The 27,584-nt window shown below is 47.2% G+C and overlaps 1 protein-coding gene and 1 long non-coding RNA gene across 3 annotated transcripts; one reads left to right on the top strand and one right to left on the bottom strand.

Moving 5' to 3' along the window:
• The first annotated feature begins 8,263 nt into the window (after positions 1-8,263).
• On the top strand, positions 8,264-23,592 carry COQ10A (coenzyme Q10A). 2 transcript variants are annotated; one of them, XM_081899008.1, is made up of 6 exons: positions 8,264-8,449; positions 13,816-13,977; positions 15,179-15,371; positions 16,132-16,233; positions 18,251-18,462; positions 20,335-23,592. In XM_081899008.1, exons 1-5 carry the CDS (start codon positions 8,370-8,372, stop codon positions 18,416-18,418), a joined length of 705 nt encoding a protein of 234 aa, XP_081755134.1. In that variant the 5' UTR covers positions 8,264-8,369; the 3' UTR covers positions 18,419-18,462; positions 20,335-23,592. The 2 variants fall into 2 exon arrangements, with proteins under 2 accessions (XP_081755134.1, XP_081755133.1); XM_081899007.1 differs by lacking the exon at positions 20,335-23,592 and having other exon boundaries at positions 18,251-18,524.
• On the bottom strand, positions 22,707-26,707 carry LOC309363057. Its single transcript, XR_014165204.1, has 2 exons — positions 24,781-26,707; positions 22,707-24,742 (listed from the first exon to the last, which is right to left on the bottom strand). It is a non-coding gene; the product is annotated as an uncharacterized lncRNA (long non-coding RNA).
• Positions 26,708-27,584: the final 877 nt, after the last annotated feature.

Genomic DNA, 27,584 nt, shown 5'->3' with positions numbered 1-27,584 from the left:
CTCCAGCGAATCGGAAGATTCACAGAAGGGGGCGCCGATGGCCAGGGCAAGGGGGGTGCCAAGGGGGATACCCCAGAAGGAAGGGGCCAGCGGGGACTCCCAGAGCAGCAGTTGGAAATCAGGACCAGCTTCCCCACCAGAGCGCAGTGGGGGGGAGGAGTCCCAGGTATCGGGACCGGTGTGCTCACCACCAGCGAGAGGAGATGAGTCAGGATTGACCACGCCTCCATCGGAGAGCGCGGAAACGGTCAAGAGGAAGGTTGCCGGCTGGGCGCGCGCGCCAAGTTCAAAAGTACAGGCGAGCGGCACAGTGGGTAGCCCGGATAGGGAACCAGGTCCTAAAGCCCGCCGGAAGGAGGGACAAGAGTCAGGGGGGTCAGCGTCAGAAGAGTCCAGAAAGGAGGAAACCCCGGGGGGCAGACGGACCCAGAGGAGGAAAGAACAACGGAAGAGGTGGAGTAAGGCTAGAGTCTTAAACTGGTGTATAGGGGGCGGGGACTCAGACGGAGCTTCGCCGGTCTAGGTTCTAAGACGTAGAGCTGCACGCTGCGGCTTGGAAATGGAAACTGAACTTCAATAAAGACTTTTGTACATTATCACAGACTAGCGTTGGTCCTCTGTGAGCTGGGACCTAGAGGCAGCTCTGACAAATATGGTTTTTTTTGTTCCAGAGATGGTGTCAGGGGAGTTAAGTTTTGCTCTCCAGCCAACTTCACCACCTGGCCTCGTTTAAGGAACCTTTTGTATAAGGAATTGGAGGTTCCCTTGCTTTAAAAGTTGAGTTGTGGCAATTCTTATACCCCATGAGTCCACACGAGCCAATCCACCCCCCATTCCATCCCAGGGTGGGATGAGGAGGCACTCATATTGTTGTAACCGGCATTTCAGAGAGTCTTTCAGATTGTCGAGTATGATATTGGTATACAGTGGTACCTCGAGTTATAGACGCTTCAGGTTACAGACACTTCAGGTTACAGACTCCGCTAACCCAGAAATAGTACCTCGGTTAAGAACTTTGCTTCAGGATGAGAACAGAAATCGTGCTCCAGCGGTGTAGCAGCAGCGGGAGGCCCCATTAACTAAAGTGGTACCTCAGGTTAAGAACAGTTTCAGGTTAAGAACAGACCTCCAGAACGAATTAAGTTCTTAACCCGAGGTACCACTGTATTTGCTGCTGCTTGTATTCTGTTGTCTACTTCTTGTGCTTATCAGTCCTTTTATTTCCTGTGGTTTAGCATGGACTTTAATTTTAAAATTTTGCCAACTACCTTGTGGAGCTCCAGATTGAAGGGTGGAGTGCAAATCCTTAATAAATGAATGAAAACCCCTCTCCCCCAAGTGCATTAGAATTCCTTCATTTATAAGCAAACACTGAAAAGACAGAAAAGGATGCTCCCATTTACACCCTTATTTGTAAGTAGGACAGAGTGGTTAACAGTGCAATCCTATAAATGTCTACTTAGAATTCAGCCCTACTGAGTCCAGTGTGGCTTAACTCCATGTTATGTATATACAGTAGGAGTGTCGGTAAGAAGAGATCCAAATGATCTTGAATGTGCATCCCAAGGCTGCAAGCCTCTCTATACTAGGAGTAACTTTACAGTACACTGAGGCTGCAGTCTGATACACCCTGCATATTTCAAATAAAATTGCCTAGGATTGGGCTGTGCAACTGGGAGTATACCATGAGAGATTTCCTGTGTACAGGATCAGCCTAACTTGAAGCAGTTCCTTTGAACATTCAGTTCCAGAAAGGGTGTTGCTTTCATCTCCCTATTCTCTTGTATCTGTGTGTCATTAAAATATATATGAGCTCCAGTCCAAAGGAGTGGGATGATTATTTTGACTTTGTACTTCAAGTGCAAAAATGGCTCAAGAAGCGAGCTCTGCTTCAGTGTTGTTTCCTGGATTGGGTCCCAGAAAAGCCATGTTGTCTGTTAGCACACCTCCTACAGTGGGTAGACTGAAGATCGGGATCTACTAGCAGACCTCTGAGTGGTTTGCAGTAGATCACCAAGGAATTCTGACTCTTCTGTTCTGACAAAACAACTTTCCACATCTAAAATAGGCAGCCAAAAGGAAGAGAGCTAACCAGGAGCAGACTTTTGGCTGACAGGACTGTGAGCTCAGTTCAGATCTGGCCCTGAAAAGAAATTCCTAGGTTCAGAATGTGCTCAGAAGAACACAAATCTATTGATAGTTCAGAGGGGTGGAGTATAAAAACAAGTAGATCTAACAAGCCTGAAGTCTGCCCTCTCCAGTCCTAAGAGCCTTGTAGGATTGCCCAATCACTTTTGAGCTGCAGACCTGATGTTGCATGATATTCTGCACTTGTAAAGCAATCAATCTTTTAGTGTGGCAGCATCTACATTTTGGAACTTATTGGCTTATTGGCATCAGGCAGGTGTCTTTATTGTATTATTTCCAGCACTTGCTTAAAACATTTTTGTTTAGGCAAGCCTATCCAGACACATAGGTGTTGATATGTTTTAATCTCTTTAAATGGTAAAGGGACCCCTGACCATTAGGTCCAGTCATGGCCGACTCTGGGATTGCGGCACTCATCCCGCTTTATTGGCCAAGGGAGCCAGTGTACAGCTTCTGGGTCATGTGGCCAGCTAAGCCACTTCTGGCGAACCAGAGCAGCGCACGGAAATGCCGTTTACCTTCCTGCCAGAGCGGTACCTATTTATCTACTTGCACTTTGACGTGCTTTCGAACTGCTAGGTTGGCAGGAGCAGGGACCGAGCAACAGGAGCTCACCCCGTCACGGGGATTCGAACAACCGACCTTCTGATCGGCAAGTCCTAAGCTCTGTGGTTTAACCCACAGCGCCACCCGCGTCCCACTTAATCTCTTTAGCCTGCTGTTAATTTTAATTATCTTAAAATGTTTTTAAATTTACTCCATTTTAACTGTTTTTATTGATCATTTCTATATTTATTGTAAACTGCTTAAGGCTTTTACAGTGGTACCTCTAGATGCGAACGGGATCCGTTCCAGAGCCCCGTTTGCATCTAGAAGCAAACGTAACCAGCGATGGCACGTCTGCGCACATGCGAGTCACTTTTCGCCGCTTCTGCGCATGACATCATTTTGAGCGCATGCGCAAGCGGTGAAACCCGGAAGTAACGCACTCCATTACTTCTGGGTTGCCGCGGAGTGCAACTCGAACGTGCTCATCCCGAAGCACATTCAACCCGAGGTATGACTGTATTACAATGAAGTGGTATATAAATTTTGTTAGATAGGGGGGGAAATGGAATTAAAGGGACAGAAGGAAATGGTTTCTTTTCTGTGATGCTGTAAAATCCTGAAGTATCATTATGTTGAATGCTGCAGGGCAGAGGCACAGGAAGGAATGATGATTTTGGCTACTTCTCCGTGTGACTTGGCCTCAGACAGCCTGTCTGGGTGTCAACTTTAATCATTGGTTCAAATGAGTTCATGGAGGAGGGATTGGAGATTGCGCTGCCAAGGCTATTTATAATTATGTTATTGGACCTGTAATTAGCCGTGTTACCTAACAGTGAAATCAAGGTGAAATGACATAGGCCTAAAGATCAGCTGCTGACATTTTCATTCACCGCTGAACACTTTCTCTGGATCTACTAGGGAAGGAGAACAGGGAAAGTACATATACAATTTACATTTTTTTTCACAAAGACACCAAAGTGCAAAGCTGGACAGGTTTTTGAAAAGATCACCCAACCCATTCTTCTGTCCACTATTCCTGACTGCACTGCTGGAAAGTCTATTCTGTTAAAATTTCCAAATGCTCTTTTATAATAATAATTTTCTCTCCCCAAGAAGTCATTGATGTATACATCTCAGGATTCTTTGCCGGGGGGCGGGGAGTGGTCATAACAGTTGCAACTGGCATAAAACTGATACCACTTTACAGTGGTACCTCGGGTTAAGAACTTAATTCGTTCTGGAAGTCTGTTCTTAACCTGAGGTACCACTTTAGCTAATGGGGTCTCCCGCTGTGCCGCCACGCAATTTCTGTTCTCATCCGGAAGCAAAGTTCTTAACCCGAGGTACTATTTCTGGGTTAGCGGAGTCTGTAACCTGAAGTGTCTGTAACCTGAGGTCAGGGACGCGGACTTATAAAAAATATTGGGGGGGCCCGGGAAAGCTCATGAATAATAAATAAGCTCATGAATATGCAAATAAAGTGGCGCCGCCTCCTCGTGAGCGAATAGGGGAGAGCGTGCTGCGCCTATTAATCAGCTCCAAAGGAAATTGGGTGGAGCTTTTGCTCGGGAGGGAGGGCAGGAGGCATGCAGCCCGCCCCTCCCTGTGCATTTTGGGCTGGGGGAGGGGCGGCGATGGCGCTCTGCTGGAGGGGCGCCGGAGATTATTGGGGGGGCGAAGCCCCCCCAAATGAATTTTTGAGGGGGCTCGGGCCCCCTCAAGCCCCATGGAGTCGGCGCCTATGCCTGAGGTACCACTGTATAGTTGTCGTTGAACCTTACACACCCTCCAATATTTATCAGATGAAAATAGGAATGTCTTATTTAATATTTATAAATATAATTATATCCCTCCCATCTGAAGGCAGCCCTGTTTAGGGAAGCTTTTAATGTTTAACAGACTATTGTATTTTAATATTCTGTTGGAAGCCGCCCAGATGGGCCGGGTATAAATAATTGATGATGATGACGACGACGATGACGATGACTTGGTTGTGCCAGCCACACTGGGTGGCTTCCAGCACATATAAAAACATAATAAAACACTAAACATAAAAAAACCTTCCCTATACAGGGCTGCAAGTGTCTTCTAAACCATATCCTTGGTTCGGGGGTTACATAACTCCATACCCTCCATCTTTTCTTTGATAGAAATAGGGACGTCCTACCACACACTCCAACATTTATCTGATGAAAATAGGGATGTCCTAAGGAAAAGTGAGACATCTGGGATCAAATCAGAAATTGGGACAGCTTCTGTAAATCTGGGACTGTTCCTGGAAAATAGGGACACTTAGAGGGTCTGACCTTAGCAGTGTAATCCCAACCGTTTCTAGTCAGAAGCAATTCCTATTGAATTCAGTGGAGCTAATTCCCAGGTAAATTGGGTTAGGATTGCATCTTTACTCTTGGTCCAGCCTGCTGCTAGTGGAAGAAAATGAGAGGATACTAACACTACAGCAGCTCAATGTCTCTAAGCATCAGAACAGGGACAATGCCTTTTGGAGAAGAGAAAGGCGGTATCTTGTAGTATCCTTATCTATACTGGTTTATTTGCAAACTAGCATGTTCGCAGCCCGGAGGCAATTTGTGTGTTGCCTAGCATTGGCTCTCATACATCAATATTACACTGAGGCTGGATAAACAAAAGGCTCATTGGCAAACTTGCTTGCTCTGATATCACAGAAGAGCTTGGTACCCTCGGGGCAAGCAGCTGAGTGCTGGACAAGGAAGGCTTAAACTTCTAAAGGCAATGCACAGCATCTGTCAAACTGATTGGTCCTAGAACAATAGGATTCAGAATGCAGCAGTCTGATTGGTCCTAGAACAATGCAGCAGTATGATTGGTCTGCAGGAGCCACCCAATCCAGCTCCAGGTGGAAGTGAATCCGCAACCTGATTGGCCTACAGCAGAATCCCGGAATTAGCCAATCATGTGCTGCGGAATTGTGTAAATAATGTATATAAAGCAGATATTTTAGGGGAACTTTCATTCCTCACTACTATGAGCTGAATAAAGAGCATGAAATCCACACTCGACTCTGAGTATATTTCACTGATTAATTCATCAAATCTGAATGATAGTTGGTACAAATAAGTCGAGCAGTTTTATAGGAACATAGAAAGTTGCCTTACTACATCAGGCTATTTATTGCCCCACCTAGCTCAGCATTGCCTGCACAGCAGTTGGCAACAGCTCTTTGTGACATTCTCATAAATGTGCCTTTCCCCCAGTCGGAGTTGCCGGTGACTGAACTCATGATCTTCTGCATGCAACTCATGTGATCTGTCACTGAGCTTTAGCCCTTCCCATCCTGCATAATGAACAACCATGGGCCACAGACAGGCAGATTACAATCCCAGATGTCATGCATAGGTAGAGAGATAATGAGAAGGGGCCAGAGATAAGATCAGCCACTCCTGTAGGGAAAGGAGAACCAGAGCAGGTATCCAGGAAGTACACCAGGCTGCTGCTCCTTTCCTTTTCAACATCCCATGCTGTCATGGGCTGGCTTGGATGCACCAGCAAACTTTCCCCCTCCACCTAATTCACCTTCCACCTGCTCATCACCCAACTTCATGAACCCTTTATGGAGAATTCAAAGGCTTGCACCCTACTTATTAACATTTCGGTTGCCTTGATGCAGCTTTTGTGCTTTTTTTTGGAAATAATTTTTATTTGGTTTTACAAATATAAAATTATAACTAAACAGCCACACACATCCACAGTTAGGAGATTCCTCGGAATCCCTGGAATTCTCACTTTGGAGGGGAAGGTGGGTCCTATTGTTAAATCTTTTCTACTGCATCTTTTTCAGTAGCCCATGTTTTATAAAACACCATTAACTCAATAGTACTTGCTACATTACAAGTGTTATTGCAATCCTGCTAGTGTTTTCATCTGGTTACAGTGGTCTTCCAAGATAAATTATAAAATCTCCCCCATTCTTTATTGAAGTTTTGGTCTTCTTGGTTCCTGAGCTTTCCAGTCAATTTTGCTATTTTGGCATAGTCCAACAGTTTAATTTGCTATTCTTCTCTGCTAGGGACTTTATCTTCTTTCCATCTCTGGAATAATAGCATCCTTGCTCCTGTTGTCACAGACTTTTGTGCTTTTTCATGAGAGTCACCAGGGCTTCCTCAGCTTTTTATATGAAGCAGGCTGTGCTTGTGCGCACTGTCACCTCGAAAAATAATCCCAACAATTTACTCTTGTGGCCATCCTAAACACGACTTCACATTGCAACATAGCTGTCAACTGTTACGGTAAAATCTGGGTGCGAGGCTGCTCTGCCACCCAGCTCGTCAGACTAAGTCCGCGGTCCCTGCGGAGGAAAATGAGCTCAGCCGGAGACAGGAGCAAGCTGCAGAAGATCCAAGTTTATTGCGCAACAGGTTCAAGGCGAGATTGAACAGCAAGAAAGGGGTGACATGAATTTTTGAAACTTCCCTCCATGTCCCAGAATACAGTGCAAAATACATCCCAGTTACATCATGAATACATTAAAGAGAGGTTGGGTTACACAGATTACATCATGAATACATTAAAGAGAGGTTGGGTTACACCGGATTAACATACAGAGGAGGGAGGGGGGAATATGCAGAGCTGGAGATATGCGCAGATAAGCACTTCCTGAGTACCGGTGATGAGAAGACAATAGTCCAAGTATGTAAAGTCTGCCACCTGGCATTGCCCTGAGGAAAGGCTTGGCAGAGTGATTTGACAGGATTAGGGTCTTGACACCTTGCTTGAGGGATTATGGAGGACAGGGAAGGTGTCATGGAGTCCTAGAGAAATTGAGCAAATTGGCACGTTGATTTTCTATGAATTTTATAGATTCTAGTCCCTTTTGACATTGACAATTTGAAATAAATGGATATATTGTAGCGAAGAAGAAGGTGAAGAAGACATGCCCCCCCTTCCGTATCACAACGTTTTCCTTTTTTAAAGGGAAATTCCCAACGCAAACAACCTAAATAAAAGTATTGTTTTATTTTATGCTTGTTGTTTGTTATGTTTGTGTCTGTTGGGGGTGGATTTCTGTGTTGGGGGGGTGAGGGGTTTGTGTTATGTAAATAAAATTTCCAATAAAATTAAAAAATAAAATAAAATAAAGGGAAATTCCCTTATTCCAAATAGGATTCCTCGCAAGAAAAGGGAAAATTTGACAGCCATTTGCAAAGTGAGGCTACCACTGATCCGAAAGCTGCGACCCTTTCCCTGCTTAGTCCTGTTTAGGGAAGCTTTTAATGTTTAATAGGCTACTGTATTTTAGTGTTTTGTTGGAAGCCAGTGTTTTGTTGGAAACCCAGCCAGATGGGCGGAGTATAAGTAATAAATTGTTGTTGTTCCCGGCGCCTTCATTCTCTCGCTAAGGTACCATCCCACCACCCTTGCGAGGCGCGAGGCCTAATCCGGCAGCAGCAGCAGCAAGAGCGAACTACGGTTCCCATGATGCCTTCGGCTCCCGCCATGCATCGCGCCCGCTCCGCTTCTCCTCGCCCCCTCCCCCCCGCGCCAGTGTGAGGTATGGCAACGCGTTGACGACGCGCTGACGTAAGCGGAGGGGGGGTGAGGGTTCACGGAGGCCGGAGCCGGCGTCTGTCTCTGGTAGCTGGCAGAACTGAGGCGGCGGGGAACCGGACGCGCTTCCACCTCAGGCTTCCCCCTTCATGGCGGCCCGCCGGCTCCGGGAAGTCTGGCGACTGGGAGCGCGGGGAGGGCTGAGGCCGCGAGCGCCGCCGACCGGCTGGTGAGCAAGGGAGAGGAGGGAGGAGGAGCCAGGGCTGGGCGCAGATTCAGGGTTGCCACATTCCCCCTCGACAGGCGCTCCTCTGCCTCACACAGCAGGCAGACTCGAAAGGGGAAGCTGCACCCCCCCTCAAAAAAATAACCCCTCTAGCGCCTCATTCGCCATACTAGGAAAAAGACTCGCCTCTCGGCTTTCCTGCCTCCCCAGCTTGGAAGAGGAGCCAGGAGGAAGGCGGAAAGTTGGCAACCCCAAACACTCCCGTCAGAGTTCAAAGGCAACGCGTCGAAAATGGACAAGAGCCCAGCGGGGGGTGGGGGCGGGGGCGGAGCCTTTGGCAGGTGCTGGTGCATATTGGGGGGGGGGATAATAAAGGGGGCATCCGCCATGCTGTATATGCCCCCCTGCTTTGGCTCTCAATTCAGTGGGGTAGCACTGAGGAGAAAACAGAGAAATGCGTAAACTGAGAAGTAATTATGGATGATTGTCAGAGAAGCCGAAGGAAGTCTAAAAAGTATCAAATTTGTGAAAATCTGTGAAAATTTGGCATAATTGTATTTTTGTATTGGAAAATAATAAAAATTATTAAAAAAAAAAAGCACTGAGGAGTTTAGGGTTGAATAAGCCGCACAACCCTTGGAAGGTCATCAGAGGGGCGAATGCCAAAAGGAGAGGGGTTGGAAGGGGAAATGGAGGTTCAATAGATCCCTATATGCTCGCATATTAAGGGAGGAGGTTATATTGTGCTAGCAAGCCCTGAGACCTCCGGGTACAGGGCGGTATATAAAGTCAGTGAAGAAAGTTATTGTGAGTTAGAAGGCCAAGGGTAGTGAGAGGGTGGAGGACAAAGAGGTCAGGGAGGGTTGTGTCAGTAGCAAAGACATGCTCAGAGGGAGATGAAGAAGGGTAACAGGTCTGTGCGAACTGAGCCACCAAATGGTTAGAGGGGATTTGGTTAATGGCTGCATCCCTGTAGGGAGCATGGGAAACGTTGGGTACACACTGCGGTCCATTGAGGGGTTTTATTTCAGGGATGAAGCAGCAGGTGATTTTGGGGGGAGGGCTGTTATTAGGAAGCCCATTCTTCCAGCTCATGACCCTAATGCTGTTTGCCAATAAATAACACAGTCTGGTGCTAGTTTGCCTCCCTCTGTTTCTGGTAGCAACCCCCCTCCCCCAAGAAATGTCTTGTTCCTTTAGCAGAATACACCTGAGGGTCACCAGAATTAAACACTGCCACCAGTGGCAATTACGCTTTTGGTCACTTATGGGTAAAGTACCCCCCTACTTATCTTTTTGTATTCACAGTTAAGGTGAGCCAATGAGTTTCTCTGTCCTCCCCCCCCCCTTTTCAATCCATGTTTGTTTACAGAGTTGTGACTCAGTGCACAGGGACTGGTGGTTTCCTGGATCTGTTTCTCTGGAATAAGACACTCATCTTGTGTCCATGTATTGGTGGAGAACAGTGTGTTTCATATTGGTAGCTGGTGGCATTTACAACTGTGTAATCTCCAAAGAGGTACATGAAAAGGGCAGCTTAATGGAAACTTTCTCTTTAGCTTATGTAAGCATCACTTATTGGAGATGAGAACAAAGAGAGAACTTGACTTGGGAATAGTTGACTCTCTACAGATCCATGGCTTCTGGTAAGCTATCTATGGTCTTTAGGCTGAAGTTTGCTACTTGCTGGCTTGCTAAAGCTTGCCAGGACTGTGTTGGCTTGAGCAGCAGTGAAACAAATAAGATCCTAGAACATAGAGTTGGCAGGATAATGCCACATCTTTGCCCTTCAAGCTGGAGAAGGTTGGTAGTGCCTGTTGCTTTAGCAAACAGGTGGCGATCCAGAGTTAAGAGCTGGCGCCACTGCAGTCTTTGGATTCCCTTGGACCAGATTTCAAGATGCACCTGGCTTTAGAACATCCTTCAATAGGACTGCTTTTCTTGGCTTCTGCATTAGCCCTATTTTTGTTCAGAAACATACAATGTCTAGATTGCAGGTAGATGTACACAGTCATGCTTTTCTATTGCTGTGTTAGCAACCACTGACTGTGGAAAATAATGTATTGACATAATGTGCAGTGTTTGACTTCACAGAACACAGCAAGAAAGAAAGGAAGATGCCTTGGCCATGGCCTGTCTAGCTCAGTATTGCCTACAATCTCCTGGAGATTGAACATAGGACCTTCTGCCCTGCAAGGCGGATGGCTCTGCCCCTGAGCTATAGCCCTTCCCCCAGCATGGGGATGTTGGAGCCTGTGGAACTGGCTGCTACCGGGTTGCTAATGGTAACGCCTTTTGGTGCAAGATCTTGTTTGTACTTGATGTGAATGAGAATATGGAGGAGAGGCATGGCTTGAGACCAGAGAACATACAAGTTTGTGCACCCGCAAGTGGTGGTGGTATGTGAGTTGCCGTTCCTCAGTTTCTTTATGGGGAGTAAGTTGATGGGCTTTGAAGGGCTTTGTGAGGGTTAACCTACTGTGTGCTCTGTCATCCCAGATTAAAAGCACCTGGTTTCACCAGTGGCATGTTGGATTTCCTGTGCTTTAACTTTCTTACGTAACAGTCCTATTCATAAGCACTTGCTTGGCAGCACTCCAAAATAAATGTCCCAGCTAACCTGCTGGGCAGCTATTACTGTAACTGGTCCTTGTTTTTTTCTAGAGTGTCCCTGAGTATGCTGCACTGTCCGATGTCAAATGGGCGATCCTTTTGGGCTGATTTGCCTATGAAGCATAGTCCCTTGATCTTGCAACATGTTGCTGGATCCATTTCCTGCTTCTCAGACCTTTTCCCACCTTCACAACACTTGCCACAAGTTCTCTGAAAGCACTTGCCCTTGTGAAGAGTAATTGCTGGTTCAGCAAAGGACTAGCACACCAATTACTTATTTACTTTCTTCTCATTTACAGAAAAGGCTTTAAGGAAACTAAACTCCTGCTGACTTGTGCCATAAAGACACAGAGCATGATGAAATTGGGTCAAGCATAGGGCTGGGCGGTATATTGATATATCGTCCAAAACCTGGTTTGAAGTCCATATCGTAATAACAGTTTCATAGTTTTTGACCTGGCAATGTATTGTGAATCATGATGTGTGTGCCCAGCCCTAGTCATAACACTCATCCCCTTAGCCTGTAATGGGGTGCTCCAGAAACCATACAGGTCCATTTCTTCAGTCCCCTGAGGTCATGACTGTGAGCAGCCTGTAGCTTTGTCCGTTCATGCAAAGTGTACTCGTTTCTTTCCCCTCTGGTATGGAAATTCCTCCTTCCCTGAATAGACTTTCCGCTTGGCACTCTGAGCATTTATTGGTTGACAAGGCAGTTCAGCTGATCCAGTGGGAGGGCTTAGAGTCAATATTGCGTAAGATCAGCCAGCCAGCCAGTATCCATGTGAGAGATGGAAGCTGGCCAGGGCACAAGGTATCACAGAGGGCTTGTGTAACCCTGTCTGATGTTTCCTTTCATGTAATTTTGAGCAAGACTTGTGGGAAGTGAAGGAGGAAATCATCCACCGCTATCTGTGGGCGTGTCTGGCAGTCCCAGTCAGGGTTCAAGCACTACACTGTCTCTGAAACAAAGCATTTGTGACCCAAAAGCAAGATGAGAGATCAGATAGGGCCAGCCTTGTCTATGCATCCAAGTGGTGCCTCCTTCCTTGCTAACTAATGTAAGGCACAATGCAATGGGAGGTGTTGCTGCAGAAGCCCCATTGAAATGAACAGGAGCTGTGCAAGATTACAGAAGTACTCCTGGCAGCTCCTGTTCATGTCTTTGAGCTTTGTCACATGAGTCTAATCTGTCATTTTCAACTCTGCTGCCCTTAATAGCATCCAAAATACTTCACCTGAGGCAACAACCTCACCTTTCCCCATTGTAGGGCCATCTGTGGGATGAACTGGTGCGAACCTCCCCCCATATCTCTTAACACTGTAGATCAGTGATTTTCAACTAGGGTGCCTTGAATAATGGTCAGGGATGCCGCGGGCAACACTGGCCTCTGTTCCTCTTCCCTTCCCTTCCCTCGCACCTCTGCCTCCCAAAGGCTTGCACAGCTGTTTGTTGCAGCAGCCCTGGCTACAAGCTCCCCAGATGAAAGGTGTCTCTGGGGGCTGGCCAGGGGATGCTTCCCAGGTCCCTGTGGGGCAGTGTGAGGAGGCATCCCTCTTTGGGGCAGGGAGGACAGGTCAGAGACCAGGGGTGGCAGCTGCGGCTGCCCAGAGGAGACCCAAGGAGTGGGGAGAGGAGAGGAGGCTGAAGGAACCCTCCACAAGGGAGGGTGTTTGAAAAAGGGGTGAGGGGCTGTTAGCTCTGCAGGCAAGGGGTGACATAACTGGGCTTCTGAGCCCCACAGGGGTGCCTCAGAAAGAATGTAGTTGGTCAAGGGAGCCATGGACCCAAAAAGGTTGAAAATCTCTGCTGTAGATCAAACATAACAGCATCCCAACTGCTGTCATACTCCCAGCTGACTAAGTAAAATGCCTGCTTGAAGCCCATTTGAAAGCAGGAACATGCAAAAGGATGTATTTTTGTCTTTATGACATACACAACTATGTGCTGTCCTTCTGTCCAACCTTGGAGGTCTTGGGGGACACAGAAAAGACCCTGTTTATTACTTTGATGTTGGGGAGGAAGCAGGCTTTCCTTGGACCTTACCTCAGTTTGTCAGTGTGGGTGATAAGCCATATAGTAAGTTACCGGTATATTCCTTTATTTCCTTGCATATTTCTCAAATTCAGCATGGTGCAGGTTTGCAAGTTGCTTCAAATTCGATGGTGGGTGGTAGTTTAAGCCTGTATATACTGCTTGGAGATTGGATGTGCATTGTCTTGGCTCTGAAAACTCAGTCTCACAAACATAGAGAATGCTCAAGGATTTTTTTTGGGGGGGGGTAGCATTAATATAGGAGCCTCTAGATTAGCAGGGGCCTTTGTCTTTGAAAATTAAATGGTTCTAAAATCAGGCTTGTGTACTGTGCTCATTATTTCTAGACATGGTGGTATTTTTCAATAATAATAATAATAATAATAATAATAATAATAATAATATAAAAAATAAATAAATAATAAATTATTTATACCCCACTCTGGGCGGATTCCAACAAAATATTAAAAATGCAATAAAACATCAAACATTAAAAACTTCCCTAAGTTTTAGGAAATTTAGGAAATTATTCCCTAAGAACACAACTTCAAAAGGCGGTTTTTGGTCATGCTTCCTTGTAACTTACCTATGAGGAAACTCTCAGATTAATGCTCCTGTTTTGCTTTCTGCTGGGCATTGAAGAGTGTCCCTTTGGAATTAATCTTCATGAAGGTGTAGTGAATCTCCTGACCGTTGAGTCCAGCTAATCCTGAGGTTTTTTCAGTTCCAGGTACATGCCGTCCTGTGGGATTCTGATGATCCGTGCCCCCCAAGCTGTCAGCAGTGCCGATTGGGATCTTAATGCTCAGCACAGCCGGACGTTTATCAACTTTTCAGGGCCTTTCACCAACAAACGGAAGGAATATTCGGAAAGGAGGATCCTTGGGTGAGCGGACTTGCTTCACAGGAGGATGAATGAGCAGTATTTGGGTTTAGAACAAAACTGCACCTTGCCTTCTAGTCCAGCATCTGCTTCCCACATTGGCCAAAAGGATGCTTCTGGGAGGTCCAGAGGGCATTGGGAGGCAATAGCCTCTCCTCTAGTTGTTTCCAAGCAACTGGTTATGGTGCCTCTGATCCAGGCAGTAGTATATATTTATATATATGTAGCCAGCCATCATCACTAGCTGCCATGAATCTCCTAATCTTCTGTGAATTTGTCTAAATGCCTTTCGAAGCCGTCCAAGTTGGGGACCCTCCCTACATTTTGTGAGCGTTGTGAAGTCTTTCCTTTTGTCCGTCCCGATTCTCCCGTCATTCATCTTCATTGAATGGTATCGCGTTCTAACAGTATGAAAGAGGGAGAAAACTTGCTTCCTCAACACCATTCAGAATTTTATAAACATCTCACGTCCTATGCACTGCTTGTTATAAAACTAAGAAGCCCCAAATGTTGAACATAAAGATTGTCCAGTAGCGTAGGCAGTGGCATAGGACTGCAAAGGCAAAGGGTCCATTCCTAGTTCTGTGTGTGAATCTGAGGAAGCCACTCAAACTGTGGCCATAGCCACACTTGCCTAGAAGTAGCTCTCAGTCAGTCTGTTTAGAATCAAGGTGTCAGTTGTGCTGGGTTTAACCCATAACTTCTGTTTGAGGACTTTCCTTCTTTGCTTTGTATTGGACAAATCAACCCCAAGAATGAAGTATTTGTTCTGATAATAAAGTGTAGGGCATAGAGGTGCCTTGAATAAATAAGAACAAATTAAGTACCAAACTCCCTCACCTTGTGACTGCAGCAGATAAAATGCATCATATGTCCCACTACCCAAAAGCCCCCAAAGTCCTGGGCTTGAGGAAGAGGGAGGCAATGCTGCCTTGGAAGTTCTCTTACCTTTGACATGCTTTGAGCATCACTGTCAAGCTCTGAACTCAGAGCCAGGTTCCAATATTCTGCATACGTGCAAACCCAGTTGTGATTTCAGCCATCTCCCACTTGCATACCCTCTTCTCAATAAACTCATTGGCCAGTTCAACTAAATAATGGCTTACCTGTTCCCTGTTATGTACATTGTGTACTGTCACCATCAGGTTGTCAGTGTTATAACAGCTCTGAGGGGCTCCTGAATTAACTCTATCCTTTCTTGCAGTTACTCCATGCAGGAGATCTATGAAGTTGTGTCCAATGTGGATGAATATAAGGAATTTGTTCCCTGGTGCAAGAAATCAGTCGTGGTCTCTAAGAGGACAGGCCACGTGAAGGCCCAGCTGGAAGTCGGGTTTCCTCCTGTTGTGGAACGTTACACATCCATTGTAACACTGGTGCGGCCCCATCTAGTAAAGGTGAGCTATCATCATCATCATCATTTATTATTTATACCCCACCCATTTGGCTGGGTTTCCCCAGCCACTCTAGGCAGCTCCCAACAGAATATTAAAAACACGATAAAACATCAAACATTAAAACTTCTCTAAACAGGGCTGCCTTCAGATGTCTTCTAAAAGTCAGATAGTTGTTTATTTCCTTGACATCTGATGGGAGGGCGTTCCACAGGGCGGGCACCACTACCAAGAAGGCCCTCTGCCTGGTTCCCTGTAACCTCACTTCTTGCAGTGAGGGAACTGCCAGAAGGCCCTTGAAGCTGGACCTCTGCGTCTGGGCTGAATGATGGGGGTGGAAATGCTCCTTCAGGTATACTGGGCCAAGGCCGTTTAGGGCTTTAAAGGTCAGCACCAACACTTTGAATTGTGCTTAGAAATGTACTGGGAGCCAATGTAGCTGCACATTTCTGTGCTATCCAGACTGAAATCTCTTCCGTTGGCTAAAATCTCTTCCATTATACAGTACATTGTATAATCAGAAGCACTGATTCCAACAACTCGCCATGTAGAAATTTCAAATGATTAGAGTGCTTAGGAAAGAGGCCTTATCCTGACACTGACTGATGGCACACCTGATGCAGTCTGATGGGTCGCAGGTGAGCTGCAGCCCCAGAGCTGCAATCAGAACCAGGCATGGACACTCTTGTTCTAGCTTATCTGGATGGGCATGGACGTTGCTAGCAAAACCATTCTCTGATCTCACCTCTGTCCTTTATCCCAGGCGGTCTGCACTGATGGGAAGCTCTTCAACCACCTGGAGACCAGCTGGCGTTTCAGCCCTGGCATTCCTGGCTACCCCCGCACTTGTACAGTGGACTTCTCGGTAAGCACACATGGCTATAAAAGTGTTCTCAGGCAGCTCAGCTCCTGTTCCACAAAGGATTCTTCGGTCTGTGCCAGCAAGGGGTGGGCTTATTCCTTTGAAACAGGAAAGAAAAGTGCTTGCCTGTGATGAAGCCCAAGCATTAGCCAAGGAAGCAAATGTTCTTCTCATGAGCAGAAACTGTGTGTACAGAAGGGCCAGAGCCCGAGTGTTGTGTCTCTTGGGTTCCCTTTTTGTCTCTTAGAGAGCAGGTGAGAGCCAAAACTCCTGACTTCTTAATGAGTGTGAGGAAGTTTTTGATCCTAAAGTGTGACCTTCTGTGGAGGTGTGAACACTTGCTATGGGATACTTAACCTCCTCTTGTCCTCTCAATCTTCTTGTGCGTTCCACAAGGCAGAGATGGGTCTGTTCCTCAGCACCACCACCATTGCTGCTGCCTCTAAATCAGGCATCCCCAAACTTGGCCCTCTAGCTGTTTTGGGACTACAATGCCCATCATCCCTGACTACTGGTCCTGTTAGCTAGGGATGATGGGAGTTATAGTCCCAAAACATCTGGAGGACCGAGTTTGGGGACGCCTGCTCTAAATAATCCCAGCTGCGTGACAAGCTCACTCTGCGCCTCTTCATGTGGTCGTCTAATTTTGTGATGCTTAAGGACTAATGAAGTAATATCCTATTTTTGAATGACGATAATGAGGCAGGGCACAGTGCCTTCCTTAAGGGTCAAATGTGGGATTGCACAAATCTCATACTCTTCCTCCAACCTTGGCTCCTTGTTTCTTTTCTGTTGCGTCTCTAAAATGGTGCTGTTGTCTTAGAATAGCCGGGATAGATTCTGGAGGACCGCTCCATCTCGGAGAAGCTCCTGAGGTTATCAGAAGATGAGAGAAATGGGGGCAGATGAGGAATTCTACTCCTCTCTGTCATTCCACACACACCCCATCTGCCTTCCTCCCCTCCCCTCCCCCTGTCTGAGACAGGGTCTACAAGATGGCACTGGCATCTTAGAGAGACTGGCAAGGTTTCTGTGGGGTGATGCTGTCCTTGAACAACCTTATAGGTCCCACTAGGATGTCAGTTGTGTCTTGTAGGATTGTTCCTCATCTATGAGTGAAAAAGGTGGGCTGGGCAGAAGTCCAGGTGTGAACTCCCATCTCTTGCCAGCAATAATAGCCAGATAACGGCTGCACATGTTGGAAGATACTTTCACCATCCTGGGAATACTGTTTCGTAACAGGCGGCTTAATGTAAACGAGGGATGGGAAGCCTGTGGCTTTCGAGATGCTGCTGCATTGCAGCTCATTTGTCATCCTTGACCATTGGCCGTACTGGCTGGGTCTGCAGAGCTGCAGGTTTCTCGCACCTTGCTCTCGCCATTATCTGCTGATGTGCCCAGGAACAAAATGATCTCTGCCAATCACGCCTGCTGCACTTGGGGACTTGCAGGGCACTTTACAGAGCAGGGCTTTTCATATCTGTCACAGGAAGATTCCCCCCCCCGCCCTTCCTCATATATTCACAGTACTAAAAGGTAAAGGTACCCCTGAGAGTTAGGTCCCGTTGCAGACGACTCTGGGGTTGCGCGCTCATCTCGCTCTATAGGCCGAGGGAGCCGGCGTTTGTCCGCAGACAGCTTCCGGGTCATGTGGCCAGCATGACTAAGCCGCTTCAGGCGAAGCAGAGCAGTGCACGGAAATGCTGTTTACCTTCCCGCCGCAGTGGTACCTTTTTATCTACTTGCACTGGCGTGCTTTTGAACTGCTAGGTGGGCAGGAGCAGGGACCGAGCAACGGGAGCTCACCCCGTCGCGGGGATTCAAACTGCCAACCTTCTGATCGGCAAGCCCTAGGCTCTGTGGTTTAGACCACAGCGCCACCCGCATCCCTTATTCACAGTACTATAATGTAAAATTCCCTACTTGTTGAAGAGAGCCCCGGCTGCCCATCCCTGCACCCCCCCCCCCAGCTTTGAAAGAGCTATGAGATGGCAGACTAACGCTCTTCCTCTCTCCCCAGATTTCCTTCGAGTTCCGCTCCCTGCTGCACTCGCAGCTGGCTACCGTTTTCTTCGACGAGGTGGTCAAGCAGATGGTCGCTGCTTTTGAACGCCGGGCGGCAAAGAACTACGGTCCCGAGACCCGCATTCCCCGAGAGCTCATGTTCCACGAGATCCACCAAACGTGAAGGGCTCCCTGCTGCTTTGGTGGCCACGCGGACACTGCGCTGGGGTGTGCACTCATGGCTTCCTCAGCCCCTCTGTTTTTATCTATTTATTTGGTTTCTCCTGGTATCCTGTCTTAATTTATCCACTGGGCCTGGTGTGATGAAGAGAGACTTTTTCCTAAGGAAAGGGCCAGGTGGTCATGTTACCTCCGGAGCAACCTCTTAACTGTCTGTTTTGCCTAGTCATGCTCTTATGCTGGGTCATACATACATATTTTGTTTTGTAGGACTTTCTTTGAAGCCCTTCTCCTCCCCTCCCCCTTAATCCCCCAGTCTGTGGATTGTCTCCCATCCCATTCTCCACCTATTTTGTATGTGCCAGCATGGCTTGTCTTAGGCTGAGGACAGTGCCGAACCCTGTTTCTCTGGGGAACGGGGCAGTGGAAGCTCATAGCATGTGATCGTGTGCTCTCTTTCTGTGCCTAGTGAAGGGCCCATTGGAAATTGTGCCTCGTGAATCACTTGTTTAAAAAAAAAAAGGAAAGGAAGAAAGCCCTGACCTGGACTGCCCCTTGACAATAGAGAATAAGCATGGAGAGGCTGTACTTTTTGTCTGGCAGTCTCCTTAGCTGTTAGTGGTTGGATTTGCAAGACTCTGCTGGTTGAACGTTGGTTTGGAATGCAGTAGTGGAAAGGCATGGCAGAGGGGAGCAGGCAAGCAGTGCAGAGTGGCTGGTGTCTGTTACTGAGGTTGCTGGTAGACAGAGGGTGCTCTGCAGTTGCTGCTTTCTTTGAGGCTGTGCGAAGCTAACGTCGTACTTGTGCTGAAGCATCAGGCTGCAATTGTTCTTCCTTGCCCAAACAGTACCATAATCTCTGTTCATCACTAGGCTATCTAAGGGAGATTAGCATCCAGCCAGCTGCCCCGTGTCTTCCTTTCGGTTGATAGAAGAGTGCAGAGTAGCAAAAGATGTGTGCCAAATAAAGGGCCAAGGGAGAGATATGGCCCTCTTGGAGCTGGAACAGTTTTAGAAATGTTAGAAAACACACTCCAAATGGGTGCACATTTGCGGTGGGGGCAAGAGAGAAAGGAAGCAGAATTACTTGCTTGTTGGGAGTTCAACCAGAGCTTTGCAGAATTTCAGATCCCTGTGTCCGCCTGTTTCATTAAAACCCATGTCCAACCATCTTGAAACGTCACCTAAAACCCAGAGGTAAGGTGTCTTGGTTGCGGCCTTTTGAAATGCCGTGCCTTTGGGATTATTGAGATAATGGGTTGCATGAGCCTGCCAGCGCTCACCACAGCACCATAGCTGCTTTCTGTTTTGCATTATGGGAATGGAATAGAGCATTATCAGGCTGGGGGCTGCTGCTTTGAGGACAGGACTTCCACCTGGTCCTTCTTCCACCAAATATGCCTTGTGGAGCCCACTTGTGATGAAGCACCACCTGTGGGGAGTGTTTAGCATGCCACTGTCTCCAGCTGGCTTGTGGGAAGGTGCTTAGTTGGGATGTGTATTCGGAGTCTTGCAGAGTCTTGGCCCCATTGAAAGCTGCAAGTTGAGACCAACCATGGCTGCTCAGCAGCTGTTCCTGAAATTGCCTCCTGTTCCCCTGACCACCATTGTGGGTCTCCCAAAACCCCACCCTGCACTTTTCCCCGATGCAGACATCCATTTGTGTTGCCTATTTTGCTGTAAACTCGGTACCCTGTTTTGAGCTGGAAAAGGCGTTTATCTACGTTTAGACGCACATTTTGCACAAGCGGTGTGGACACAAACACACGACTGCTGGGGTTGAGCCCTTCAATGTGGGCCTGGGGTATTCCAGGTCCTGTTGCTTCCAAGTTTCAGGCGCCAGAGTGTTTGTGTGCCTGCTTTTATGAAGATGTCACGTTGCATAACATGGGGTGAGAGTGATCACTGTGTTCTTCACAGATTCCTGTGGCTCTCTGTTCAGCGGAAGGAGGAAGATAGGTTACAACGGCAGGTTGAGGGAAATAAAGTAGGTGGATGAACCTTGGGCCTTGCTTTGTTTGTGCCCCTTGAGCAGTTAGACCACCCCACTTGCTCCAATGTGAGGTGTAGATCTGCTATACCTGCCCTTGGAGGGGTGGGGCTTGAAGCTGGCTTTGTAACAGAGGCTCGGCTTACCTGTGTTAAAAGTCCTTGCTCTCTGAGCTTTCCTCTTCAGAATCAGGATCCCTGGACCAGTGATGGGGTCATGGCTAGAAGCCTGCCACGTTTGGGTAGCGGGAGGCATATGGACCATTGGGAACATGACCCCTTCTTTCTTCATAAAGTTGGGGGGGGGGAGCCTGCTGTGGCATAGATACCTGAGCAATCTCCTGTCGAGGCTGCTAGGTGTTGCCCATTGTACAATGGATGGCTTCCTTTTTTCTCTGACCACGGGTTTCATGGCTTCGCTTTTCCTCCAAAGAATGCAAGAATAGTTTGGGCTTCTATCCCAAATTTACTCCGTTGCTATCATTGTAATGGCTCTGGAAACCACCACCCACTTCCTGTGCTGAGCTAGCAACCCGGTTTTGTGAGGCAGCTCCCGCGAGTCAGTCCAAAGGCTTCTTATCCGCCATTGGTTTTGCATACCAATTGGCTCCGTGCAGTTACCCTGCGATCGCCCAAACTGTATAGATTTGACTGTACAGTTGGTGTCCTTTGCCAAGATGTTCCCTCGGCAACTCTCCCCAAATCTTTCATTTGTAAAGGTGCTCTTTCCTTCCCTGCTCCCAAAATTGCCAGCTTTTACCGACCGAAGGGGGCTTGTTTCCAAAGAACATCCTCCTTCTGCCTTTCTGAGCAGCTGAAACTATTTACTTGCTCTTTATCCCCGTTTCTGCTGTTATCCTGAAAGAACAAACAGGCTTGCTCTATGGAATGCATACACAAGGCAGCGATCTTTTCAGAGTCCTCAGGGAGGAAAGGCTCGCATTTCTAAGACCTGTATTTCCAGAATGCTTCTCTGAGCAAATAGTTCCTTTAGTAATAATAAAAGGCAATAAGCGCTAGTGAGGAAGCCGCTCCGAGAGGAAGTCATTAACAATAGCACGCTTCTAACCTGCTCTGCTAAGCATGTCCTGTGCTGTATTCATGGAAAACAGTCACTTTAGAACTCCACCTTCCTACTTGGCTGCCCTTGTTACATCTGAATTTAATGGAGATACATTTGGGCTGGCTGGCAGGAATGTTTTATATTTCTATCCATGCATTTGGGAATCTGCCCTTGCATCCAAGTCTGGCAAAGTGACCAGAGTGGCACAAGGGCTAGCGCACAAATTTCTCTGTCTACACACGTTCAGGAAGAACCAGCCTGAACTCTCACGTTTACATGAGGATCAGTTGCATAGAAGAGGGACTGTGATTTCAGCTGGGAGAGCCCTGGCTTCAAATCCTGTTTCAGGCGTGCTCTGTTTGAAGGTGACTTGGGGTCAAGTTGGCTGTATATACCTACCATAAAATCTGGATTTGCGGATACAGGGAAGGATTTTTAAAGCTAACTAAAGCGTATTTCAGAAATACTTCTGTGATATTGGCGCCTGGACTGCCTGGCAGTCTCACGACAGTTGCTGCTGTTTGCAGCCTTCGCCAATAAGATGAGCAATCTTATTCATGCTTGCTTGGAAGTAATTACTATTGAACTTGGTGGGACTTACTTCTGTGTAAATATGGTTCAGCCACTGTGCCAGAGGCTGGGGGACGCAAGAGGCTTTGAGTAGCACAAGGGACTTGTAGTTATCGTAAGTAAGCCTACTTTCCTTTGCAAGGGGGTGGAAGGCACATTCACAAGGGGAATGAGAGAATCCCCTTGTCTCCATTTGCACAATTTATTCAAATCACAAAATTCTTTTCTGCTGGGAGGAGGGAGAGGGAATGATGACATGGTAGCAGCTTCATAGCCCAAAATGTATTGCCTCCTTTGCTTCTAATGCAGAGACCAACTGCTGCTCCGCAAAGCTGGTTTCTTCTTCGCCGTGCTGCCTGCATACCTCCCTTGAATTTGGACTCTAACCTTCAGAACAATGCTAGCTTTAAAGTGGGTTCCTTTGGCGCAGACATCTGTCCCAAACGTTTGCTGCATGTTGGGCTTCAAAGCAATTCCGCCATTGCCAAACAAAACAGCAATGCGTCTTGGTTCCTGAGCCTCGTGCTCACTGCAGTTCTCTTCTCCAGCTGTGAACGGAAACTCTGAAAGAAAGGTGCTCAATGTGTGTAGTGATTCTTAAAACATCACTTTAAATGGGCAGCCTTGCATTTAGGCATTTGCCAAGCAGGGATGAAGCCCGGTTCACCAAGACATTATAAGGCACCAAGGAGAAGGAACTAGTGGTTCTGTTACTTTGAATCATCGTGACCTTGATCCGTGATTTAATGAATTGTGTTTGCTGCAGTCTGTGTACCACACTCCCTTTAAAATGCAAGAGCTAAGATAGTTCATGGGGCGTATTCTGCTGAAGGTTGTAGTGTTCAAGTCCCATGCAGAGGACAGAAATGTTAAGGCCCTGCTAACTTCATTTGCAGCGGAGAACAGAATTCTTTATTGACACCAGACGTACAAGCAGATAATGTGTCCTGGGTTGATGCTTGTTTAATGTTCCAGGTTTCTTGTCATTACTTCCTCAGCTTTTACATTCTTAACAAGAGCTTTGCCTTCATTGGAGTCATTTTGGCCCTTAAAACTGTATCTACTGCAGAAAAATCAGCAATGCAGTTTGTTGCTTGTGTAAGGATCTTCCTTTAGAGAGACCAGGTGGTTCTCTATCTACTTTTATTTCACTTCCCCCTGCCTGTCCCCATGAACCTGGACTTTTAAGCCTCTCTGGGCACCTCATGTTTAAACCTTGTACCTGCTGCTCCCCTCCAATCGGCAAAGCGATTGTGTCCTAAACATTGCAGTGCCTTCCGCTCCTACCTGTATCATCGTCAGGGCTGCAGCTGCCTCATGCTACTTAGCCTGGTATGTGCTACCTCAGCTTGTAAGAAAGGGGGGTGGGGTATTTCCAGAAGAAGGAAAGGGGAATAGAAAATGAGATTATGCACAGTAAGAGGAAATCATCAGTGTGTTCTACCCTTTAACTGTGAATCTTATTTGATAGCTGCAAAATCTGTCCAAGAATGTTCAAAGACTGAACCAATCCCAAGAGCATTTTTATAGACCAATAAAAAAAAAGTTTGCAAAAAGGTACATGTGGGACTTGACTATTTAAGATTTTAGCTACATTGTCGATTTTAACCTTGCATAGTTCTTCAGGTAGAATGCATATACTTTCCGCAGCTGGATTTGCCTGATAAGTATATATTTGGTACCTATTGCATCAATATTCTTTGAAAGCATAGGAAATGTTATGCTTCATCATTAGTGCCTAAGCCAGAGCTTTCCAAACTCTGCTTCGCAACGTGTTAAGTGTGTCGGCTGCAATGTTAGGTGTGTTGCATGAACGCTCCCCACACTCCTCCCAGGGCTGGAGAGGGGTTATTTAAACCTTGGTTTGCTACTAAAGCTGAATGGCTGTGTCGCGAAATGATGCATGTCTAAAAAGTGTCACCAACATGGAAAGCTCTGGCTTAAGCCTTCAATTTAGCACACAATGCATGGCTGCTGAGTGTATGGAGAGAAGGTTGGGTATAAGCCTAGTCTGGCTTATATACATAGGGCTGTGCTTTACAACATGGGTGGTGACAACTGGCAATACCTATAGCACAAGGTCAAAACAAACACTGAACATGGCAAGGCAGAGAATGGTGTAATTGCAAAACTATGGAGTACAACATCCCCATCCCTCTCTGAGTCCTCAACTAGGTCGGTCCCCAGAACTGTCAGGCATGGCAAGATGCAACGTGGGTTCTACCTTCGAAAATTCTGGTGACTATGCTGCTGCTGCAGCAGCAGATGGCAAATCACAACAGCTATGTTCCGCTGAATAAGTATTTTTTTCAAAACGAAGGCTGACCACTGTATTTTTCCGTGTATAAGACGATATTTTTTCCTTAGAAATAATAGCCAAAAATTGTGGGTCGTTTTATACATGGATAGCTGGGGGGGGGTGTGTGATTGGTGTCAGCAAGTAGCAGGAGATTGGCAGCGGTGATTGGGTGTGTGATTGGTTGCTGTGGCAAGGCCTGCTGACGACTGGCTGCGGCAGTTGGACGTTGATTTATGGCAGCGGTGAGGCGTGCATGCAATCAGCTGTGGTTGCGTTGAGTGGGCAGGTGGGCTTTTGGTGGAGAGCGTGCAGACAATTCGTGGCCACGACGATGCATGCGATTTGCAGTGTTGGGCAGTCTGTAGAGCGATTGGTGGCGGTGATCCCCCCCCCCAATAGCTCCATAACTCTGGGCAATATTCCCACCCACCCACCCAAGCTCAACAACTCTGGGCAATATCTCCCTAAAAGAAGCTCAGCAACTTTTGGAAATTTCCCCCTCAAATAAATTTTTGGCAGTCCCCAAAAATGGGGCTTGTCTTATACATGGGGGGGGGGGTTATACATGGGAAAATGTGGTAGTTTTTGCATTACAGGCAGCCAGTGTGCTTTTACCACAGTTGTAAAGGACCCCTGGTCAGTTAAGTCCAGTTGAATTCGACCATGGGGTGTTGCGCTCATCTCCGCTTTCAGGCCAAGGGAGCTGGCGTTTGTCCGCAGACAGCTTTCTGGGTCGTGTGGTCAGCATGGCTAAACTGCTTCTTGCTCAATGGATTACTGTGACGGAAGCCAGAGCGCATGGAAGTGCAGTTTACCTTCCTGCCACAGTGGTACCTATTTATCTACTTGCACTGGTGTAATTTCAAACTGCTAGCTTGGCAGGAGCTGGCACAGAGCAACAGGAGCTCACCCTGTTACACGGATTCGAACTGCTGACCTTACGATCAGCAAGCCCAAGAGGCTCAGTAGTTTAGACCTCTGTGCCACCTGCATCCCTACAGCAGTTGTTCAAGGCCATCATCCATCAGACCACACCTGGGCCATAATTTGGATGTACAGTGAAGTTTCCAGTAGGGCTTAGAGCTAAGCTTCACCTTCAGGCGATACAAGTGCTACAATACTTCTGGGACCTACCACTTCAAACTGCAGTTGAATGATCACCTTTGAATACTTCCCTCTATGAAAGCAGGAATAGGTGTTGACACAAGGGCACACCAGCAAGACCTGCCTTCTGCTCAAAGGAGGACTGCATCGTGTGACTTTATGAAATGTGCTAATCCTAGGTTAGGACCACAGCACATTTCTTTGCTGAAACAGGGCTGTGTTCTCATACCGCAGCCTCTATTTCCTGGCACAACCACGAGGGAACCCAGCTATTTATAGATGCCTTCTGGGAACGTCATTCCAGATGGGCTCAGAACCATCGCCCTTCTCTACAGGCAGCAGCTGTTGGCTTCTTACCAACGTGTGCAGAGTGTCCTTCAAGAGCAAGGAAAGGCTTGCCCAAGGTCAGCTGGGGGCACGGCTGGGACTTGATCCTCGATTTTAAACCTCTGCACTCTTAAATGCAGGTCTGCAGCAGGAAAACCTGGAAGCTGCTTTTATTCCTGCGCTCCCAAGTTGAATTATTGGCAGGTGTGGATTTGTGGCCACTCAAAGCTGTTAGGCCCAGTTCAGTGCCGACTACATTTGTGCTTGCGGATTAGCACATGAGCAATATGAGGAGGGGTCATGGCTCAGTGACAGAGCACGTGCTCTGCATGCAAAAGGTCACAGGTTTGATCTCTAGCCTCTCCAGCAAAGCTTAAGAACTTCTTTGCCCGAGGTGCTGGAGGAGGCGCTGCCACAAAACACACCTTTCTTTGCAGCATCCCCCCCCCCCATCTACCAGGGCTTCTACTTTGTCTTTTGAAAGCAAGGACTGAATGGTTGCCCGCTCAGTGTTTTGGTAGAATAAGAAGCTCAACAAAAATAACAGTAATCCTACTGAACACATAGGGGCTTGTGAAGAGGGCGAAGGTCCCTACACAGGCATACAAGCAAGGAACCAAAGTTGCTTTCTGCTGCTTGAACAGTTAAGTCAAAGGAGAAGTAACTGCTACAGTTTTCCCACTCTGCCACCTACTTTCCAATGGAAGGTTTTGGTTACCTAACTAAAAACAGAGCCAGCTGCTATCAAAAAATGCTAAGGACCAACACTAGGGTTTTTCTCGCTATCACTGCACAATGCTGAGAAATCTAGAAACAAACCAAGCACGCACATCGCAGCGTACATTTTTTGGGGGGTAAAAGTATGGTTTGCAGGTTGCCACTGTGTGCACGTAAAGGTAAAGACCCCTGACCATTAGGTCCAGTCGTGGCCGACTCTGGGGATGTGGTGCTCATCTTGCTTTATTGGCCTGTACAGCTTCCAGGTCATAGTGCCAGCATGACGAAGCCGCTTCTGGCGAACCAGAGCAGCGCACAGAAACGCCGTTTACCTTCCCGCCGGAGCGGTACCTATTTATCTACTTGCACTTTGACATGCTTTCGAACTGCTAGGTTGGCAGGAGCAGGGACCGAACAATGGGAGCTCACCCCGTCACGGGGATTCAAACCACAACCTTCTGATCGGCAAGTCCTAGGCTCTGGTTTAACCCACAGCGCCACCCGCGTCCCCTGTGTGCACATACACATACAATATTCCATGTCCACGCTTGGCATCAAGGAAGTCCGTTTTCACCTTGGAGCTATTGCCTTGAATACCGACAATTCAAAATGCCCTATTCCAGATGATGCTCTGAAGTAGTGATTGTACAACAGAGTTTATTGAACGAGCATATACAAAAGGGACAAAAATGAAGACAAATAGGAGGAACCTTGGGGTTTCCTTTGGGTTTGTGACAAGGAGCTGTACGTCCCACCCCTGCTGCGGAGGAAGCAGCAACTTCAAATTAGGATATGAAACGGTGTAAGTAAAAAGTTAAGTGGGGCAGCTCCATTCCACTGACCACCCCAAACCAACAAACACAAACACACACACACACAGCTTGTGTTTGCTGTCACGGGGACTTTTGGAGTTGCCAATGTGTACCTCAGCAAACTTTTTCAGCAGGGGGCCGGTCCACTGTCCCTCAGACCTTGTGGGGGGCCCGGACTATATTTTGGAGAGAAAGAAAAAAAAATGAACAAATTCCTATGCCTCACAAATAACCCAGAGATGCATTTTAAATAAAAAGGAGACATTCTACTCATGTAAAAACATGCTGA

Source organism: Podarcis melisellensis, assembly GCF_964234715.1.
Source record: "Podarcis melisellensis genome assembly, chromosome: 2".
NCBI lineage: Eukaryota > Metazoa > Chordata > Lepidosauria > Squamata > Lacertidae > Podarcis > Podarcis melisellensis.
The sequence above is the reverse complement of the archived record's forward strand: the minus strand, read 5'-3'. Positions and strand labels throughout refer to the sequence as shown.

Coding starts and splice junctions, on each gene's coding strand:
- COQ10A (XM_081899008.1), top strand. CDS start 8,370: ATGGCGGCCCGCCGGCTCCGGGAAGTCTGGCGACTGGGAGCGCGGGGA. Junction 13,978..15,178: donor TCGGAAAGGAGGATCCTTGG/GTGAGCGGACTT, acceptor CCTTTCTTGCAG/TTACTCCATGCAGGAGATCT. Junction 15,372..16,131: donor TGCGGCCCCATCTAGTAAAG/GTGAGCTATCAT, acceptor CCTTTATCCCAG/GCGGTCTGCACTGATGGGAA.